The sequence below is a fragment of the Pseudoliparis swirei genome, chromosome 19, assembly GCF_029220125.1.
Source record: "Pseudoliparis swirei isolate HS2019 ecotype Mariana Trench chromosome 19, NWPU_hadal_v1, whole genome shotgun sequence".
NCBI classification, from domain to species: domain Eukaryota; kingdom Metazoa; phylum Chordata; class Actinopteri; order Perciformes; family Liparidae; genus Pseudoliparis; species Pseudoliparis swirei.
In genome coordinates this window covers 15,025,435-15,046,898 of record NC_079406.1, presented here as the reverse complement: position 1 = coordinate 15,046,898, position 21,464 = coordinate 15,025,435, and the positions used below count along the sequence as shown (strand labels likewise).

Here is a 21,464-nt window from a genome sequence, read left to right as displayed (position 1 = left end):
TGTGTGTGTGTGAGCTTGTTGTGTGAGCAAGATTTGAGAACACCCAACATAGAGAGACAACCTAAGCATTAAATCCCATTAAAGGACAGATGGGGCTGTTGCCAAGAGAGCTGAGCATTATCTGAAACAGCCCTCCGTGGACATCTTATCGGACATTTTTAAAAGTTTGACAACTTCCTGTAATACCAGCAAAGAAGGAAGAATTCTACCTCAACCTCCTCCCCCCTTCCTTTCCTCCCTCTGCTCCCTCACTTGTCTCTACTCATAACTTCAAACTAGCTTTGTCGACTTGCTGAGATGAAACTGTGAGAAACATCAGATCCAACATGTATTTAAGCACCAGACTCGTTTATGGCAACACTTTTTGCAAATCTCCTATTTTAAGGCCCAGATTCACCATAAACCCTGTAATCCCTACACGACGACAACTCTACTGATTCCTTCTGTACACATGACATCTATTGTTTCTGTCCATCCTGGAGATGGATCCTCCTCTGTTGCTCTCCTGAAGGTTTCTTCCCTTTTTTTCCCCTGTGAATGTTTTTTTTCTATTTCTTGGGAGTTTTTCCTGATCCGGTGTGAGGTCCTGGGACAGGGATGTCGTATGTGTACAGATTGTAAAGCCCTCTAAGGAAAATGTGTAAATTGTGATAATGGGCTGTACAAAATAATCTCAATTCAATTGACATTGAGCACACATGAATCCTGCCTGTACCACTTTTAAATTTTTTAAATAGTCTTTCCCACTTTCCCGTTTAATTGTCTAAACCACAATGTAATGGCTCATCCCAGCAGATCATCGTCTCTCCTGGGGGAAGGATGTCTCTCCTAAATATGAGCCGTGTAGTGAGAGGAGGGGTCTGACTGCTCTGCAGGCTGAAGGCTGATGCCAACAGAATATCAATAAGCACTGAGGGGTCACACAGACACATTCATGACCACAGGGCGCTCTCTCACGACCACCAAGCAGTCAGGAATAACAGAGTCCTCCCTTGTGTAGTGAATAAATCCCATGGTGAAGGAAGAAGTACCTTGTTTGTGGCTGAAAGAGACGAAGGCGCTTGTGGAGGTGTTGAAATCCGTCGCAGTCCATACTGTTAAGTGTGGTCATCTACACAAGTGTGGTGCTGCGTCGGCCATGGTTACTGATGCTGTTGCTGGTGGTGACAAAGTGTGAACGTGACCAGAGCTGACTGCCATGGGGAGTCTCCGGGATGAGTACATCACGTGAATATAAATGTGCAAGATTAAAAGTCAGCATATGCAATCACATCGTTCAGTCTACGTTCATGTGTCTGGGGTGGTTTGTGCTGGATCGGCGTGACGACGGAGACGTTCTGTGGCTCAGACGGAGTGTTTGTGGTGCAGAAAAGACTTTCTTAGATGGAAATATATATAGTCGTTATTGATGAGACAAAAATGGCCACCCACTGTGTTGGTGCACGAGACGGGGACAGACTGGTCCCACTGACGTGGAGACGGTGAAGAGGCTGATGTCCGCGTGGAACCCTTCAGGCTGTTGTGTCTGTTCTCACTCGGGCTCTAATCACAAGAGTCTGAGCCCCTGACCCATCAGGAGGGAGCATCCTGTTTGTTTACTGGAGGGTTGTGTCCACACACACACACACATGATTAAGTTCAGTGGTTATATTTTCTTGACGTTATCGAAGGAGGGCTCAAAGGAGTCTCTTTTGTCTTGGGGTGTCTTTAAGTGTGTGTGTGTGTGGGGGGGGGGGGGGGGTTGTCTTCCCTCCTGCCCCCTATCTGTCCATACTCGTTGATGGAGGTACTCAATTGACCTACATTAGCTGAGCCTGCAGCAGTCTGATTTCCTCTGGGGGCAGCACATCTCTGGATGCGGTCTACATGTGTGTGTGTGTGTGTTTGTCCTAAATAACGTACACCCCCATCTGAAGGGGGTGAATGTGGGGTGGAGATAACCTGCCTCCACCCACAGTGACATGTCGAGGTTACATGGAGCAGATTTGAACAGATACAGAAATTTAACACAAAGATGTTCATGTTCACCTTGATCTGTATGAAACGAGTGCATGGACACACATATCTACTCCTTTGTAGTTTCGTAGTTTATTAATCCAAACAAAATAATTACAACATTTTTAATAATAGTTTATTGAAATATTTCTTGAAAAGAACATTTTGAATTGCGATCATAAACTGCTGAGGGTGAAGAACCAGTTTCTACTGCCGACCCAGCAAAATACCCCCACTATGCAAAGCTCTTCTTAGAGGTAATGACATCACTCCTTAGCCTGGTTACCATGGTTACACTTACCTCCTGCTGGTAAAAATCATCGCCCAAATCCGACATACCTTGTTTTGTCTTTTACTCCCTGCCTGTCTCGCTTGCTTTATCTCTCTTTGCTTCCTCTCTCATTTCTCTCTCTCTTCTCTCATCTTTTCCATTTCATATTTATTTTCTTTTTCAACGACACTCTTCGATGCATTTCCTTCTCTTTAATGTATTCCCTATCTATTCCCCACTGCTTCCTTGTTCGGTCTCACAACACGTTGAGCTTAATATATTTTGCTTTGATGGTTTTACCTTAAAATGTAGGCTGAGGTGGCATAACTAGAGAAAAGATTGGTATTAAAACAAATCACAGGTAGAAATAATGTAAATAGACAAAGGACATGCTGATGTGAGCTCACCAGCTGCAGCTGAAAAGGCAGCACATCCTCAACAGAGGACAACACAATGGATGTTACCCAATCAGGCATAACATAGGAAATGCATCAGAGGTCATGAGAAGAAAAGTTCAGGCCTGTAAACGTCAACGAACGGAGACGGGTGGACAGTTCCAGCTGAGCCACGCAGGCTGTAGAGTCATCGCTCGATTGATAACGTAAAGCACAGGCGGATCACGTGCAGCATTACAATGTATTTCAGAGCCATCGTCCTGTTGAAAGGAAGGATGGCATGCTGCAACCTCCCGTTCAGGAAAACCACATCACCACTGTAAAGAGGAACACGGGGATAGGGGGCAGTGCACTGCATTACAATCCATGTTGCAGACACACTGAGTGTGTGTGTGTGTGTGTGTGTGTCTGTGTGTGGGGGTGTGTGTGTGTGTGTGTGTGGGTGGTAGTAAGAGAGGAGTATTAAGAGGCATTATGAAGCTGTATTATAGTAAGCAGCTTACAGTCCCTGTGCCGGCCTGCTTCTTTATGGGGGGGGGGGGGGGGGGGGGGGGGGCAGAGAAAGGGGCGACTATGGGTCAGTGGGTAGCAGGTCCGTCTTTCAATCAGGGGGTTTGAGGTTCAATCCCCGCCCTAGTCGATGTGTCCTTGGGCAAGACATTTAACCCTGTATTGCTCCCTGTAGCTGTGTCTACGGTGTATGACGAACAGGATTGTAAGTCGATTTGGATATAAGCGTCAGCTAAATGACATGTAATGTAAAGAAAGGACAAAGAGGCAGAGGAGGAGACCAGGAGAGACGGGTGGACCCGTCTTGGTACCCGCCCTGTTCAGAGAGGTTTTTTTCTTTTCTTCTTTTTTTCATTGTAAAATCACCAAATCGTTTCTCCCTGACCAACATACCTTATTTGTAGTTTTTCATGTCATTCTCTCTCACATCCTGGTGATCTACTTGATGCTAACATGTTTCCCCCTGTTGCTACATGTTACCAGAGAGGTAATCACTCTCCCCCCCCCCCCATCCCTCCACCACCCAACTGAGTCAGAGAGCGGAGGAGAGGTGGGGATGTGGAGGTTGCCATGGAAACTGGGAGTCTGTTGCCGCCGACATCATCTGTTGTTACTCGGTGCGGAGCGGGCACATGAATATTTGAGCTTTATAGACACGGACAGACAAAGACCCAAAACTGCTCCAGGACCTCCACCAGCACCTCAGATGGAAAATACAGGGAGGTCACTAAAGGGGGAGAGGAAAGAAGGGATGGATGGAGGAAAGGCGGGGTCACAAATGGAGACTGACAGACCTCCATTTTATCTAGGGCAGAGAGTGTCTGGCTGTCTGTGGTTTACATGAGAGGTGAGACGGATGCATGTCGGGACAATGGTCGACATAAATTGAAGAAATTAAAGGATTTTGACCACTTGAATCTAAATGTGACAACAGAAATGCAGAGTAGATAATGGGAGGAGAAGAACAAAGAGAAAGATGGAGGGGTGGGGGGGGGGGGGGTGACGTGCGATGAGAGCACTAAATTGGGGCACTGGAGCTTTCTTTTCCTCTCCCCTCCTCCTATTCTCATTTCTCAGAGCGTCCTGCAGTATTTTATTTCGGGTTGTTTCCTATCTGCTGTTGATACACACACACACACACACACACACACACACACTCATGCAAACAAGCTATAATTATTAATGCATCTTACCAAATTAAATTGATTTGGCAAGTCTGATTTTGCACAATCCGACTGCACTGCATCAAAAAGCCTAGAGACCAGAACATAAATGGCTTCTGTGTTTGTATCCTCAGCAGCTTACAGCTCCGTCATGATGCTCACATGGATTGGATTGCTGTCGTCTTAAAATAAATGTGTTTTATATAACACATGCTTGAATGGGTCTCATGCAGTAGGAACGCCTTCCTTTAGCATATGTACGTGTAATGATGATCAGTTTAAACCCCTGGTATGGCTCATATTTGAATATTTCCCATGATCCAAAAATACATCCCCGGCTTGGTGAGTGTCCTCCATTGCTGATGTGCACATGTCCCAGAGGTCCTGGCTCATGGTCGACCAACATGCTGACATGCAGACCGCTGCAGCATCTGAGACGCGGCTCTTAAAGACTCCCATGGTGCCCTTTCTGATTTCAGATGTGGTTAGTTCCAGTTTGTTATTCCCTGTTCTCTACAGATATTCATACGTAATCTCCACTTGTTCTGCCCCGATCCGTTATTACAAAAAAAAGTTGCATCATGGATTTTGAAATCATTCATTTTTTGGATTAGACTATTATCTATTAAGAAATGTGTGGATATATAACTCAGCGGGAAAATATACATTTTAAAATACCCTTATTTTCTTCTTGCTGACAGTTGGATGATAGGATTGATACCACTTCAATGTGTATGCATAAAGTAGCCTAAACAGCTGCATCCAGAAGGGTTTTCATTGGAAACGACAGGCGCTTTCAAAATATTCTTAGCGCGAGATTGAATTATCCATCTGTCAATCAAACTTTTGCCAAAGTCAGTCAGTCGGAAAACAAAAACATCTTTTCCATTGTGAAAAGCCTTCAGTGCTGTTCTTTGCTTTTCTCTCATTGAAGACATAACAGATGATATTACAACATCTACGCATATCCTCTTTAGTATCCGTCATTGTTATTTATAAATAAGCCGTCTCATACACCTAAACTGTAGCTGCTATAGTCGTGTCTCGCAAGAAGCTGATTGGTCCATGCACTGGCTCGAGGGACACAAGCGCATTACTTGAAGCCTGACTCGATCTTTATGTGACATGTGATCCGATGATCGTCATGTAATCTTGTGACATCGCGAGAATCCAGCTGCTGTGCACGGTAATTGGTCAGCTTGGCATGAAGCCAGGAGGCCGAGGGAAACCGCTGGCCCGCTCCGTCCAGATGAAGAAATCTGCCCACCAGCTCCTCTAAAACTCATGTCATCCATTGCATCGCATCATTTAATCTGGACAAAGACTTTTCTCAGGGTGTTTTCAAGAGTTCATAAATAGTTTTTTGGTGAGCCGTGACTTCCCTTTGTCACGATGTTACCAGGCAACAGCACAGTTACAGCACACAACACAACAACTTGTGGTTTGTACAGATGAATTAAACCTGGAACCTGCAGCCTCTTTCTGTGTGCTAGCTACTAAACTAGGCTAATTGCCTCCTGGCGCCAGCGCCATAGTTTTGAAGGCATTATGGGATTATTACATTTCTCATAAGTGTATTTCTTTAAAAGATGAAACCAAGTTTTAGGGTGATTAGAAACACAGGTTTGTATTTTTGGAAAATCAGGACATAGGTTTGGCATTTATTGTTTAAGTTAAGTTTGAATTAAAGTAAACAGTTTTGTTAGGTTGTAATAGTTTAACCTAACAGTTTCTAAAAACATTTTTTAAATATATTTTTGGGTGGACATTGTCACTATCTCCACCTCTGCATCTGGTTCATTTTCATCAGTCAGTCCACTCAGTGTGCTCAGCATGGACTCCCTTCAGGGTTTGCATTCCAGCCTCCTGTATCAGGCAGGGGGGTGTTGTTCAGGGAGGAGACAGGGGAGGAAGAGATGGGAGGAGGGGAGGGGGGAGAGGAGAGGAGAGGGGGTAGAGGAGTGGAGCTTGATGGTCCACGCTTATTAGCCTGAAATATCCATACAGCAGCTGCACCATTTCCGCGGCAACACCTGTCTCCATGGCGCTGAGCTGTCGACATGCCTCTGTGTTCGAGTCTGCATGTCTGAGCTGCTCCACATTCAGAAGAGTCCGGCTCTGGGAACGCTAGCCCGCAGAGACACACACACACACGTTTCACGCACACAACTATTGCCTTGGCATGTGCAACATATCTTACTTGCAGCACATCATCCTCATAGGCATTGGTGCCAACATGTAGCCCCCCCCCCCCCCCCCCACACACACACACACACCTTTATAATGGCAATGTTGAGGAAACGGATGTGAAGGCAGGACATTTTAGCTTTGCCACTTTGTTGCATCCTCCTGTATCCAATTCTCTGCTCGTCCCCCCCCCGCCCTTCTGTGTCGCTCCCTCCTCTCGTTATTCCTTCTCTCTCATTCGGATGGGGAATTTTGCGTTTCTATGACAACCGCAGTGGTGGATGAAATGGATTAGATACTCTGCACCGTCTGTGGTGTGGTTAATGCCGGTGTGTATGTGGGTGCTGAATAGGGGGGAAGGGGTACTTGTAAAGAGGGATTGGGGTTATGTTGGTTGTAGTTTATATACGGTATGCATGTGTGTGTGTGTGTGTGTGTGTGTGTGTGTGTGTGTGTGTGTGTGTGCGCGCTGGACCCAGTGGAGAGGCTGTGGGGGCAGGAGATGCCCTCCAACCATATTTTCCCAGATGGAAGTTTATACAATCCCCTCAAAACACACACATTGTTCTATCTTGGTGAGTGAATAGAAACCACATTTGCGTCCATCGGATTGGACTGTTTCTGCACATTACCTGTGAATAGATGACATGCTTTATTTAACACACTTTACCCTCGACGTGTAACCTTTATATGACACCTGGTGCAATCATGAGAGGACTCGTCTCTCACTCATCTTCCCCCCCAACTGTACTGCAGGAACATTATAATGGGACAATTAACCCTGCTTCTCCATCCCTCAGTGTGTCCCTCCCCCTTCATCGCTGTCTCCCCCTGGCTGATTTCCATCCTTGCAGCTGAGAAAACGGGCGCGAGAGCTCTTGGCAGCGATGGAGGGAGAGAGAAAGAGAGCAGAGAGAGAGGGGGCTTTTCAGATGAAGAGAGGAAAAGGGTTTTCTGCTTTGAAAGGGAGCATTGTGTTGTTCCTCCACTTCGCTACAGCTCCATCGGAGTGATTTAGCCGAGCCAGCACATTACTGTGTCTCTTTAAATCAGGGCGCTGCTAGCCTTAGCAACGTTCAGGCTCCAGCGCTCCATTGCTCCTCCTCGATGGCCTTTCCCTCTTTTTCCAGACAGAGACCAGTGAACTCCCCGTTAGGTCTGCCTGCACGTCCCTCTCAGCTGAGATAAAGGAAAACCAGACATTTGGAAATGATGTAATACATGTGTTAATTACCACTAGTGTGTATAGAGAGTATCCATGCAATGTAAGACAATGCATCTTTAGAATGTGTTTTCCTACTTCATATCAATCAGTGGATATTACTTGATAGTTGCTGTCATAAGGGGCAGTGTGTGTGTTTTGGGAACGGGCTGAGTGTCCCGACAGAGAAAGAGCCCATTGCTGTCTCTCCCTGTTAATTCTATAGGAACATCTCTCCAGTCTCTTTCTGTGCACTGCATGAGAAGAAATCACAGGAACCCACTGCTGTCTGTTCCTGAAAGTGGTATCTGTAATCTCTCCTCAGTGTGTCATTTGGATTTAGCCCATGCTTAGTTTGACTGTGGCGGTGTCCATATATACATTTCATCAGTTATTCCCTGGCAAAGTCCAGATTAAGCTGGTCTTGATCCCTGCTCTGTGTTCTGCATATCCACAGAGCTGTTCTCTGTCCTTCAACATGTGGGGACCCAACAGCTGCAGGATGGAAGAAAAGAGGGGGGGAAGGGAAGGAAGAAGAGAGGAAGTCAGATAAGGGGCGGGGGGCGGGGGGGGGGGGGGTCTCCCTTTTGCTGAACTACTGAGAGAGTGGAAAAAAAGAGCCAAAAGGGCGCGGAAACTCAGTCCCTGTCCCGCCACGAGCAGCCGCTCCGTCACATCCTGCTCCTTCCTGCTCCTTCCTGACATGAATCAGATGATCCTCATCGCTCTGCAATGAGATCCGGGCTTCCTCTCGCTCGTCCAGCTCACAGGAAGGCGTGAGGGAGGAAATGCAGCTCTGCTCTACTTTCTGCTCCAATATTCTAATGAGAATGTAGACAAAGTTCATTTGATTATGAGACTAGTCAAGACATTTGCTTTTCCGCACTTTTGTTTCTTCTTCACTCACTTCAATTCATTTTATTTTATACAGCCCAATATCTCAAATCACTCCACACGGTGTATGTGAGTGTTCACGTGTGACATTCAGGATGTGGCGATCCCTGTTATTCTCTCTTATGTCCAGACTGACTGGCTAATGTTGTTATCGCTCACAGGCAGTCCATTGTCAAGGTCCAGTCGGCTGTGCTGGCCATATTTGGTCAACCCTGCTCTACATCACTGGCTTGAATTCGTTCTTTTCGCCCCCTGTGTGTCACTGTATTGGCTATATCTCTGTGTGTGTATAATTAGTAGGAATGTGCTTCGCAAGATATGGTGGGCGGCGTGAAGGGGGCCAATAAAAGAACAATCTTACCATCCGGCTGGGTCTCCCCTCCAGGAAATGGATGACGCATGGGGACAGTGAGGACAGCAGGAGTCTCTGAGTCTCTGAGTCACGGGATGATGAACATCAGCTGACAAATTATAACTTTATAACTCTTTAATATACATAATTCCCATGTGAACCGTTTCCTTGATTGTTACCATCTCAAATGAAAGCTCTTGCAGATCTTCAGAGGATCCACAACCCTCCAGTGCGTTATTACCTCTGACTCATCAACTTGTGTGTGTGTGTGTGTGGGATGTCCTCCGCCCGGCTCTGCCATGCTTCCTGCATATGTCTCTCTCCAAGTTGCCAGGTTTGACTAAAGGCTGAATATGTTTGTCTTCCTGCAGGTCATTCAGCTCAGCCAGGCCCCGAGTGAAGCCAATAATGGCCAAGGCATAGATCTGTAATGAAGGTGTGGAGAACATCCAGCAGCTGGGGCTGACAGTTGCCGTGGCAACCGCATAACACAATGAGAGAAGGGTGAGAGACGACGACCATCTTGAGTATGCGAGTCTGCAGTGAAATGATCTTGTGTGAATTAACTGGATTGTCGCGTTGAAATTATTTTTCTTTAATCTAAAAGAGGATTTGTTGAATACACAATTTTTATTTGTGTTTTTAAACCGGTGGTTCGGATGTTTTTAATGAACATAAATATTTTTTTTCAGGTATTCTCTCAGCTTTTGGTCGTGTGCTCTTCAGGCAGTGGCTTTAATTTTGAGAAAATTCACCAGCTAGACTTTGAATGGACAGCAGGTCTGACTCACAAACACTCGCTCCGTCTCCATCCCTCCAGCCCTTCAGTCCCTCCTTCCATCCCCCAACATCTGCAGCGGTGCAGTTAAAGCCTGCTCCTTTTGTTTTGCTTCGTGACGTCCCATGGGCTATTTATAGGGACGGTGTTATTGTGTAAGAGTTGTGAGAGGCACAAAGCAGGCGGCCATGTTCCCTGTAGTGGCCCCAGGATCTGAGAGGAAAGCTAAAGAACATGTGGCTCTAGTCAGGTGAGCTGGAGGAGGAGGAGGCAGTGAGTTGGAAGATGGAATGAGCCGTAATAATGTTTCTAAATTTGATCATTTCCTCAATATTTTGGTACCATCAATCTATTCTCAATATTTAGACAATAGCCAACATCATACAATTTACGTTCAGGTGTCATGTTATTTCATCTAAAGAGAACAGTGAGGGTAGCGTATTTCAGGTTTTTATCGTCTTGTTGAAACATGATATACTATATAGAGTAGGTAAAAAGCCTGATGTAATTTAATGGTAAATAAGACTTTGTGGTATCATTTATTCTCCTTTTTTACTCTTTTTAAAAATCTTTCAGTCACAAATAACACCAGAAAAGGACAAGAGATAGAGAAAAGCTGTGGTTTGTTTGGTTTAGCGTCAACGTTAGACTCAAACTCCGGTGTGGACCGAACCACCCGATTCTCCCTTGACAGGGTGCTCTCGGGCTACTGTCAAACAAACTCTTGAGCAGTTAAGTTTTAGTTTGACCACCATTCAAACCAATCTCAGGCACCTTTATGTGTTATTTCATTGTTTAGAAAACGTTTGCTTTCCTGTGTTGGTGACTGGCCAACTCATCTAGTCTAGGTGCGTGTTTGTTGACACTGAATTTGATGAATTGGATATACAGAATATAAATAAGACATTAATTAGCTTGTTAGCTAGCTAAATCCTCGCATTGGTTTAATTCAAGAAAGCTTTTCGTGTGAAGCCACGCTTATGGCATTTCATGTGTGTCACAGGCGAGTGAAGGACGAGGTGGTCGTTCTGCATGCCTGTTCTGAGCGGGCCTCTTGCCCGTGTCCTGGGCTGTGTAGAATGTGTCCCAACAGAGAGGCCTGATTGCTCGGCTCACGCTGCATGGAAGTGAAGAGGAGATAAGTTGTCATGTCAGTATTCATACGTGCACATTTGGATTGGGCCTCTTGCTGTTTCCAGCTTTGTATTTTGGGCGTGGCCGTCTGTTGTGCGCGGCCATTTGTTGTGCATGACGACTGCTTGGCTTCCACTAGCGTTGGTATCTTTAGCATTCGGCAGCAAAAGTGAACTGCTGTCAATGAGCTGCGTCTGAAGAGCCTTGAACTCTGTTGCTATGCAGAGCACTGTTTGTTTTTCTACTCCAAGTATTTTAATGTTGAACACGATATCCAAATTAAACCAAATTTGGGTTCAACGCGGTTTCCAGCAACACACACACCAAGTGTGAATTAGATCGGATGAACGGTTCTCGGGATATGCTGAGGACAGACACACAGACTGAGATTACTTGCTTTTCGTTGTATTATCAGTGTAAATGAAGCACATTAAGTCACTCAATGTAGCCTGTATGATGGTTACTGTACACATATAAGCATTAAAAAACCAACCCACACATGATCTTTTTAATGATTTCAGAATCTTTTTATTTGAAATGTCAGTGTTCAAGAGAAAATAAAACAGCAATATAAATATTAGCATAAAAATAAGAGTAACACAGGGGTATAGTGTGGGGGCTAAGCATTTGATAAGAAAGATAATACAGCAGGATAGAGTAGTATTAATTCAGCAGCGGACGGACTTACACATATATAATATTTATAATCATTTGTTCATATGGACAGAAAGAGAATGAAAGGCATTCTTTCACAAATGCACAAGATAAAATCACCGCAAAAGAACATTAAGAGGTTCCAGAAGGATAGAAACATTTCCATATTTTTTGTTTTTTGTTTTGTTTCTTTAAAGGGTGACAAAAGATAGCAGAGAGAAACTGAACACAAAAATATGCGCAACACATACCACAAGTTAACTAGTCTACGTGTGTCACTTTGTTTACTTCTAAAGTTGTCTTTAATTCATTTATTTACACTGAAGTGTTAGTTGGCTTCCATGGTGCTTAGTTACTACATTGCAACACAAACTGTTGAAGAACATCTCAGATTTTTTCTCATTATTGATTATTTTTTTTTTTTTACTGTAGTTTTCTTATTTTTCCTGAAAAACAAAATGCAACACATTCCAGTAGTAAGCCACGCCTTGTTGGAGGGACTTTTATTTTGAAACTGTTGGACTTAATCCCTACTATACAAACAACTGGCTCATACCATCGACAGGACTGTGTGTTTATTTACAGTGGAGAAGAGCCTCAAAAGGACCAGGGAGCGGAGAGGTGAGTGGAAGAGAGGCTAAGGCTTCTCATGATGGCAACAGAGGAGGGACAATTCAAAGAGCTCTTGAGTGGTATCTCATCACCAACAGGGACAGCTGTGCTTGGCTCTGTTGACCTCTACCGGGGTCAGTGCATTAGAGAAAGTTTACGGAGTGGACAGATCAACAGTGGTTCCTCTGTACATTCAGTGGGTAGAGCCAATGGTGTTTATCACCCCTCTGGTTGATGTTATGGTGCCACCTCAGTCTGTGAACCCCTCACCCCTTCCACTCCCCCTGACCCAGCCTGCCAGCTGCTTTTTCTCATGCAGTTGTATCTGGCCGGAGGCCTGAAGGACAGATGGACGGCATAGTAAAGACTTCATATCTTATACAAACAATTCTTCTATGCTATTGAGTCACTATCTCCCAAAGAAAAAAAAACATGTTACTGTGTCACATCAAGAAGTTATTCAACACTTCAGAATAGTGAGGGGTAATACTCAGTCGAGGCCCTAAAGGCATGTAAAGTGTCTAGATGGTCCTAAGCACTTAAGTTTCTATGCGTTTCCCCAAACACCGAAGCGATTACTACCCCTTCATTATCTGATCTTCAAAATACGAACAGTCCATTTCTCTTTGTTTGGCTCTCGACTTGGGGTAGTGAGTGAGGAGAGGACACAAGCTGGGTGTGAGGAGGAGGGGAGGGTTGAGGGTGCAGCAGGAAATGTCTGTGCCCATCTGCAGGTGTTACACAAGTCTCTGCTGCTACAGCATGGACAGCATGGCGTGGGACTCAATGACACAGAACCATGTCACCCGCCCTCTGCCGGAACCTTCCTTAGGATGCATGCTCAGATCTTAAAAATCTCAGGAGATTAGTTATTTTATTTTTTTACTATGCTTGAAAAAGTCATTTTAATTTTGTGTCAAGTCAATGCTACATGTGCATCATGTTGACCTGCAATCGGATGGAGGATAACGGAGTCAGATTGTCCTCTTTGCTTTTGCAATGCATAGTTTGCAACTATAAACTAGTATATGTGATTTGAACCTTAAAGAGCATGCAGAAGAGTTTGTAATACCTGTCAAACAACAGCCTTATATCCACAGGACTTATGGTTTAAGACCCTGCAAGGCCGACCCTATATAGGAATCTTATGGATGGCAATTAGCGAACTTTACAATAGCTGACTTTCCATCTCAGGGAAAGCACAATAAATCCAACGTGAAAAACATTAACATTTCATCTCTGAATACATCACTTCGTACTGCCTTGTCATCCCAGCAAGGTTCCTTACACTGAATCTCTTTGTCCAAGTTCAATTGATTTTGTCAAAAGAAAAACAAAGAATCACAATAACCCCCCATACCCGGCCAAAATAATCTACCAACAAACATTATGTGAGCAAAAAATGTTTTAGCACAGCACGGGTTATCAACACCAACAACCGCCTTCAGCACATTCAAGACACTTTCAAACAACCATCAACATCTATCCAACGTCCATGTCGTCAAAAGTGATTTGCTGTAATTATTTAAACCGTGGCTAACATGATTGACAGCGGAGCATTAGATACCTTATGGGGGGGGGGGGGCATGAGGGGTTGCATTTCTCATCAGATCAAGCCGGGTCCCTCATTCCTCCACCTCTCTTCGTCCAACTCTACTTCTTCTCCTTCTTGGTGGACTTCTTCTTGGAGGCAGGGGTCTGGGCGGCCTTTGGAGGCTCGGGCTGGACCAAGACCTGGGCCGGAGGCAGCGCCTGCTGGGCCGCCTGCTGCTGGGCCGCCTGCTGCTGGGCCGCCTGCTGCTGGGCCGCCTGCTGGGCCGCCTGCTGGGCCGCCTGCTGGGCCGTGGCCTGCTGCTGCTGGGGGTTGGAGGTTAGAGTGGCCGTGCTCCCGGGGATGTAGACGTTCTGGCGATAGTCGGGCACGTGCTGCAGGGTGAACTGGGGGCTGTAGCGGGTGCTCAGGCCCATGGTGCCGGGTCCCAGTGTGGCCGTAGCCTCGCCTACTTTTCGGGGGAAGAGTGATAGAGAGGGGGAATGGACGGGGGGGGGGGTGAAATTTGTTAGAGAACTAGAATTTTGTGTGACAGCGTTATATTAAAGGTGTGAAATAAAAATAGGTCATAAGAGAAGATCAAACCAAGAAATAAGGTACTTAATTGAAGTTAGATTCTGTGTGAATATTACATTTATTTTAAACATGTCCCAGTGCTCAGGCAAAGCAAGAGGATGCAGTGAACTAACAAGGGCAGGAGTAGAACAATAACAACAAAAAAGGCAAAAGAGGTGTTCCAGGATGGTTGATTGTGCATCGCTTTCTTCTGAACAGAGATGATGATACTGTCTTCCCATCATACTCCTCAGTGTTTCTGGTTTTCTATCACGCATTCCCTGAGTGTGTGTGTGTGCATGACGTAGCTGCTCAGCTCATAATTCTCCCACAGCCCCTGCATTGCAGAACCAAACGCTCCCTCCCCCATCCCGGAGCTCCTCTCAGCCTGTATAAACACGTATGCACACGACCACTGTAATGCTGCCAACTGGCTCCCAAAGCGTCTGATGCAGTATCTGCACTTACACGGGGCTTTGGTAACCGATTGCGGTGTGCTGATCAACCAAAGATGTTCAATAATTAACACCGGGAACTATTATGTTCTTTCTTTCTGATGGAACTGTTAATTCTGTCTGACGTTGTGCTCTCATGCAGGTTACCACTGAGCCCAAGACAAGTCTTTTCTCTCTCTGTTCACTCCGATGGAAAAAATTCCACACGTTTGTCAAATGGTTTTTAAAAAACAGTGGAAACAATGAATTTGACTGTCGATTTGTGAATAAATCATGTCAAGACCTTTTCTGCATGTTTGTGTATTTTTTCATGTTATTATTATTACGGCTTTCGCAGTAAAAGCCCACAGATGAATCACTGCGTGTGTCCCTCTGCAGTGCCTAGTTCAGCAGTCACTGCAGGAACAGAGAACTAGGGCAGTAGAAGAGGGACGTGTTACATATGAGCCTGAAGGTGCATATTATATAACTATTCCATGTAGCTCCTTAGCTTCTGCTTATGGTAAAACACTGTGCATGTGATGAGTGTTTAAAGTAGAAACATGCTTCTGTCGTGTAGTTCAACAAATCCACTGTGCCGTTTATCTGAGGGAATGCAGGTAGTCGTCTGAATATTCTCCGGATAATGGAAGAAAATCAATGTGGACAGAGAGAGGTTTTATCAATGAGCGAGTCTCGCTAGTCGCCCTCCAACCAAACAGGAACCCAAATAAACAACCTCTGCCCGAGCACCCTCTCCAAGGTTATGAAGAGCAAAATAAATTGATTTGGAAAAGAGAAGATGAATCGATAGAAGGAAGGAACCAGATGACGAGGTATAGGACTCACCGTTGGCTGCAGCCATCAGGGCCTGAAGCTGCTCGGCCTCAGTGGGGGGTTGGGGCCAAGGGCCAGTTCCCATGGCAACCTCAGGTCCTCCAGTTGCACTGTGGCGGAAACAAGGAAAGAACAACTGTAAATAACTGGCGCTTCGTCCTCTCCAATGCGTGTTCAGCTCACTGGTTTGACAGTTGGTGGTTCATGATGTTAAGGCAAAGCAACTGATGGCCAAATACAGAGCCTGAGGAGAACTCAGCAAGGAAAACAAGGATGTATAGTTTACAGACAGGGTGCGTCTCAATCAAATACGCACTCGTAAAGCACACTCTTGTATTTCTGCACACTTACACAAGGAAGCAAGCGTGTTTGCGCATTCACAGGTCAACATGTTACGGTATTCACACTCTCCGGTATGACCATGAGCACTCCACCGTCTAGTACATCTTCATAAATATTTAATGATCCCCCCTTTTAAAGGAAATAGCTGTCTGCATAGTCACACCTGCAGCGCTCAGTGGGCACTAAGCATTTCCATCTGGGCAAATCTCACCTTCAAAGGCTTGTTTATTTAAAGTCTGCAATTTGCATGTGGGGGCAACAAAGGAGAACGCAGCCCTGCCATCTATTATGCTCACCTACTTATTTCCACTCAACTCTTGTGACACACCAGCACAAACTTTACAACTAGATCGAGGTCACAATACTTGGCTCTGCTCCTTTTACCATTGTGCCAATACACCTCAATGTGTGGATTTTTAGATCGCACTTTGGTTCGACCATGAAACTGCAGTATGTTTTCGTCACACTTCTGGTACACTGTCAGAAAAATAATAAATAAATGTCCCTATACTTCAGTGAAAGACCAGCAGAAGTCACAACAAATCCTATGACACCATTATGTAGTGCAAAAATAGTGTTGAACTAATTTCTCATCCTCCTAAATGTTAAAGAGGTCAGTACACATTGAAGTCTGAGAACTCACTTTCTGACAAATACAGGCAGCAGCAATAAATGAGAAATATAGGACTATATGCATATAGCTAGTGTGTTAAATAGATGGGAGATAAAGAGGGAATCTTTCCTTTTTAGAAGCAACTAAAACAAGTCTTGGACAAATCGGTCTCCTTCAGGGTATCACGGAAAAGTAAAGGACACAAAAAGGAATTCTCGCATAAAAACAGGAATTTGTGCAAGTTGCCATGCTTCTCTGCCAAAACTCTGAAGTGTTTCTCAGTTTGGCGCCAGACAGCGACTGAGGGAGAGAAACATGGTTGGTCTGTAGCAGACAGCCAATGAGAAAATAAGCTGCGCAAGAGCATGGTGAGTAAAGCCAGGGCAGCCATTTTGAGCCTCTTCACATCCCCCGAGATAAAAGGGCATGCTTAATTTGAGCTAAATTAGCATCTCCCTGTACTGTCATTTGCTATAATTTCCGGTGGTTGTGTTAAGCGCTTCCTGTGGTCAGGATTATCACTTCCTGTGGGAACGATTGTCAACTGTGGTCCAGGCGGTTGTCCTTGGTTGGCCAGACAAGGATATTATGTTCCTCTGCAACCTCACATGCCCTGTTTTATCTCTAAGGTTCGGTCTCCTTGCTTTACAGAGAACCTTGTAGACATGGAGCTATTTAATGTGAAGCCTTTCATCTAGTCCCATGATGTACATGCTGACCTCAGGAGTTGTATATGGAGTGCTTTACTTTATTTATATTTTAACCTCTCGCGGGTGTTTTAAAGAAGTTAATCATGAAACAGCTGTCTGTATTGTCTCTTTGCTGTTGACAAATCACATGTGGTGATGTTGAGCTACAACCATCACAGACACGCATCAAAGGCAACACTTTATGGTAAGCCAGTCTCCTAGAAGTAGAGAAAACAAGAGTTCTCAGGGTATAACGACTATATGTAGAGCACACATACAAGGCATAACAAATCTACAAAACACTGCACGCAAACTCAAACGTGTCACAATCCTTTCTACGCCACATCAGGCATTGTGGCCGAAGCACATCGATCAACAAACCCCAACAAGCTTTTAGGGAGACTAACAGCAGCTCTGGGTTAGGTACATCTACACACAGTGCAGCACTCAACTGCAGTGCACTACCTGCAATATGTTAGACTCTCTGCCCTTCTCCGCTGATTTGTGATCAGGTCCCTCGTTCACCGCACGGTGACCTGAGAAACCTGAACGCTGATCAGCCTCTCAGGACAGAAAGTGACCGTTTAGTGTCTACGTCTAAATTAGTACCTTGTCCCACTCTTCGGCGTCCATCGTATGTGTGTACCGTATGGCATGTGGGGACTAAAAACACAACATGTTATACAGTCTGCAAGAACCATTTATTTGAATGAAGGCTGGAGTTAGTGTTAGTTTTCCCAGTGGTATTGTATAACGACAGTGGTGTTTGTGTCCGTGTGTGTCGAACATTTTCCTGACTTAAGAGCATTTTGCCCCAGCTGGTATATTTCAGGGAGAATACGTGACTCAGAGAATGTGTTCTGCAATCATTGTTGTGAAAACTGTTCCTGCAGGCGCTCTGTTTAGCCCACACAAGATGGGCGAAGGAGCAATCGTTCACCATTAATAAAGACAATAATTCTATTGTTTAAGCAAGTCAGTAGGACCTCGCAGGTGTGGCAGAAAGGGAAAAGAGTGCAAGAAGGATAAATACACGATCCAATCCCCCCCACCAGCTCTGGTCCCCGGCCCTCATCAGTAGTACTGACTGATGGCGCACAGGCTCCGAGAGCGCAGAGAGGAGAGGAACAGGAGGCGGGGGGGAGTGGAAGCTGCGGCAGCCATTTTATAAAGCAGCCGGGAACCCGGCAGAGACGCTCATTCAAGAGTGTAAATCATAAATTGGAATTCACTGCGAGTGAAATCATCACCACAGTGTAATTCCAAGTCTGATTCAGATGGGTGCATTGTGGCGTTGAAGCCATCCGCTCTTTACAAGCAGCGCCTTCTGATGGTCACAGCACGCGCTACCATCCCCCTCTGTGTGTTCCTCATCCTTCCTCACTCCCTCTGTCTTCATGATAAGCTTGCCTCGTGCAGACCAACAACATGTCCTTGACATTACTCAGCATGTTATTCTATATATATATATGTATACTGTATGTATCATATATATATGTATGTATGCGTGTGTCTCACTTTACTCACCCACTAGGTCCAGGTCTCGGTCCCTGTGTGACGCGCCAGTCATTGTTGGGAGGCTTTTGCTGTAAAGAGAAGAGAAGTCGCAACATGAGTTGAGCGTTTCAGCAAGACCGGTCGCAGACGTAACTTTGGCACATCTGTGTGTGATGGTGTACGTCTGTGTGTCTGTGAGGCTCAACAAAGGGTGCGTCTGGAAATATTTATATGTGTATGCTCAGGCATCCATGTTGTTCCAAAAGCTGTGGAGCATAAAATGCATCAAGGAAACTCACACACACAAACCAAGATGAAATGGGACTCACACCAAAAACAAAAGGCAGATTGTATCAAAAAGAGAACTCCCGGATCACATGACTGCTATAGATCAGCTATAGAAGGCCTGCAAATGCACATTCACCGCAAGATGAATCAAGGTCAAGAATCATTGGGGAAGAAATGCAGGCAAAACATTCAACAAGACCTTTTGGGGGACAGATTGGTGAGCTTTCCTGCCAATTGAGTAACTACATGGCTCTCATAGGAATCTATTGAATAGACGCAGAGGTCAGAAAGAGTCCTTGGAAGGTAACTCTGTGTTATTTTGATACCAACTCCATACATCATGGAGATAAGGCAACAAAGGTGGCAGAGCAGTGATAAAAGCCTCTCTTCTTTTTGTGTCCCTGCTTCTCTCTATAAATGTCTTCAAGCCCATAAATGTCTTGTCCATTTCCACCCCGCTGGCCATACCACCATGTCTTTTCCATCTCTCTCGCTCTTTCCCTCGCTCTCAGGCTCTCTTGTTGTGCAGTGTTGCGGTGAATAGACCTTGGCTTGCCTCCAGATTCTGCCGCCTAATCGACACAAGAGCTCCCAGGAGAGAGATGCCAGCAGGATGATGTGCTGCATTATTAAAAGAGATGTTCTACCCGGGGGAATGATGGAAAGAAGGAGGAGAGAAGACCGAAATACCTACCCGAAAGGAACAGTTGAGACTGGAGCATCTCTTAGCAGATAGGTAAACAAGGAACGAGTGAATGTTGACTTATTGAATGCACACAAAGAACAGACAAATGAACACAGGTCGTAAAAAAAAAAAGGTGAAATAGAGAATAGTGTTCGGTATCAGACTGCCGCGCCACGACAAGAGAACTACAGAGAACTCAACAGCTACCTAAATAGGGGAGAGAAAGAAGCAACTCTGGTATGTTGTCTGGTCTACTAAGGCCTGCGAAGGACACTACAAATAGTGAGGGGGAGTGTGAAGGATAATGTGGTAAGCACATGTGGTCCATTTCCTCTCAATGTCATCTACAAAAGGGTCCGTTTCACTTTGGTGGCAACTCTGAAACACTCAATAAAAGTGTGCTTGGATATATCTTCATAACACGAGCTGCCATTATTGTACCATAAAACCATAGTGGACGAGGATGAGAAGAAGGGGGCATATTTAAACTCTTTTCCTCCCTTCAGAGCAGAACCCGCTTTTTGAGTTTTGAGTTTAAAAGTGGACTAAAAAATTAGTCTGTGTTTCTGTCTGAGCTTTGGTATAGAGAGAAAAATCAGAGAGGCCCAGCATTCCAGCTGTGTGACTCGCTCTCACCGCACAAAACACTCACAGACTCGCTTCTCATTTCAAGGTCTAATCCCATACAAGCATGTGGAATAAAGGGGAACAGTGGAATACGTGGTAAACAGTACTGTATCATGCATGCTTCAGTGTGGTCAACTTGGCTGCACATACATATCACAAGCAGACAGGTCATATCCATAATAATGGAAATCTGCTCAAGAAGAAAGTTAAACTTCCTGTTTTCACTCAGCCGGACCAAAAACTGCAAAGAGTTGCTGTGTCCTTCGGTTGTTTAGACAACAACAGTTGCCAGTGAAAACTAAACAAATCTCCAGCCAGGTTCAATGACATCAGGGATACAAAATAATTGACTTTATGTTTCCAGTTATCTGAGCACCTTAAGATCTGCTTGTTGTTGTTTCATAGTCTGTGAAGCGAGTTGATTACTTAAAATAAAATGAAGACATACACAAAATGTTTAAGACCTTTTTTTTTTACTTCTAGAGTGCAGGTTCAATTTAAAAGGCAGGAGATAGAGAGAGGATGTAGAATACTAGTTATAGAGACTCGGTCAATGGAGAGAGATAAAGGCATTACTGCTATAATATATAAATATTTTCACACCAGCCTGGAAGCTGTATACACCGTCAGTATGCTTCCCTTTCATCTATAAATTTAACCAAAGAGCTTTGAGGGTTCTCCAGGTGCTTAGAAACCTGAAAGAGTCCCTTAGCTACAACAACACAATCGACAACAGTTGAACAACTATCATTTGAAGAGATGAGATGGATATTCAAGATGTGTGATTATGTGAGCACCGGATTAAACCGGACTGATCAGCTCATGGGCACATCTGGACTTCATCCAGCATGTTTGAGTCAACATGAGCTGAAACATCTGGTGTACTGCTGAACCACTTCTCTATTACGATACACAAAGGTTTTTCAGGTGTGCAAAACGATCCAGTTTCTGACCACATGCACACATTATATTGATGTTAAGAGAACTGTGGCTGAACAGAGGATATCAGGTCTGTGGCTCTGATCACTTTCAACATGCTTGGACACACACACCACACCTATAACATGACCTTCAGCACAAAGGCAATTATGCCAGTAAAAAGCTAAATAAATATAGAATGTGTTACCACTAAAATGCTGGATTTATTATACTGGTAATTCATTACAAGGGAAAGACCGAGACAAGATAAAAGCACACTG

The 21,464-nt window shown here is 44.8% G+C and overlaps 1 protein-coding gene across 13 annotated transcripts in view; it reads right to left on the bottom strand.

Annotated features, from left to right (window-relative positions):
* Positions 1–11,383: 11,383 nt before the first annotated feature.
* The window catches only part of LOC130209877 (protocadherin gamma-C5-like), a 202,819-nt gene continuing 192,738 nt past the window's right edge, over positions 11,384–21,464 (bottom strand). For 8 of the 13 annotated variants that reach the window (XM_056439782.1, XM_056439785.1, XM_056439779.1 and 5 more), the window contains exons 2-5: positions 18,696–18,754; positions 17,778–17,831; positions 15,537–15,634; positions 11,384–14,149 (exon numbers count right to left, since the gene is read on the bottom strand). In XM_056439782.1, coding sequence (XP_056295757.1) covers positions 13,800–14,149; positions 15,537–15,634; positions 17,778–17,831; positions 18,696–18,754 — 561 coding nt within the window. In that variant the 3' untranslated portion in view covers positions 11,384–13,799. The remainder of the gene's footprint in view (positions 14,150–15,536; positions 15,635–17,777; positions 17,832–18,695; positions 18,755–21,464) is intronic. The other 5 variants (XM_056439786.1, XM_056439787.1, XM_056439783.1 and 2 more) reach the window with 2 other exon arrangements.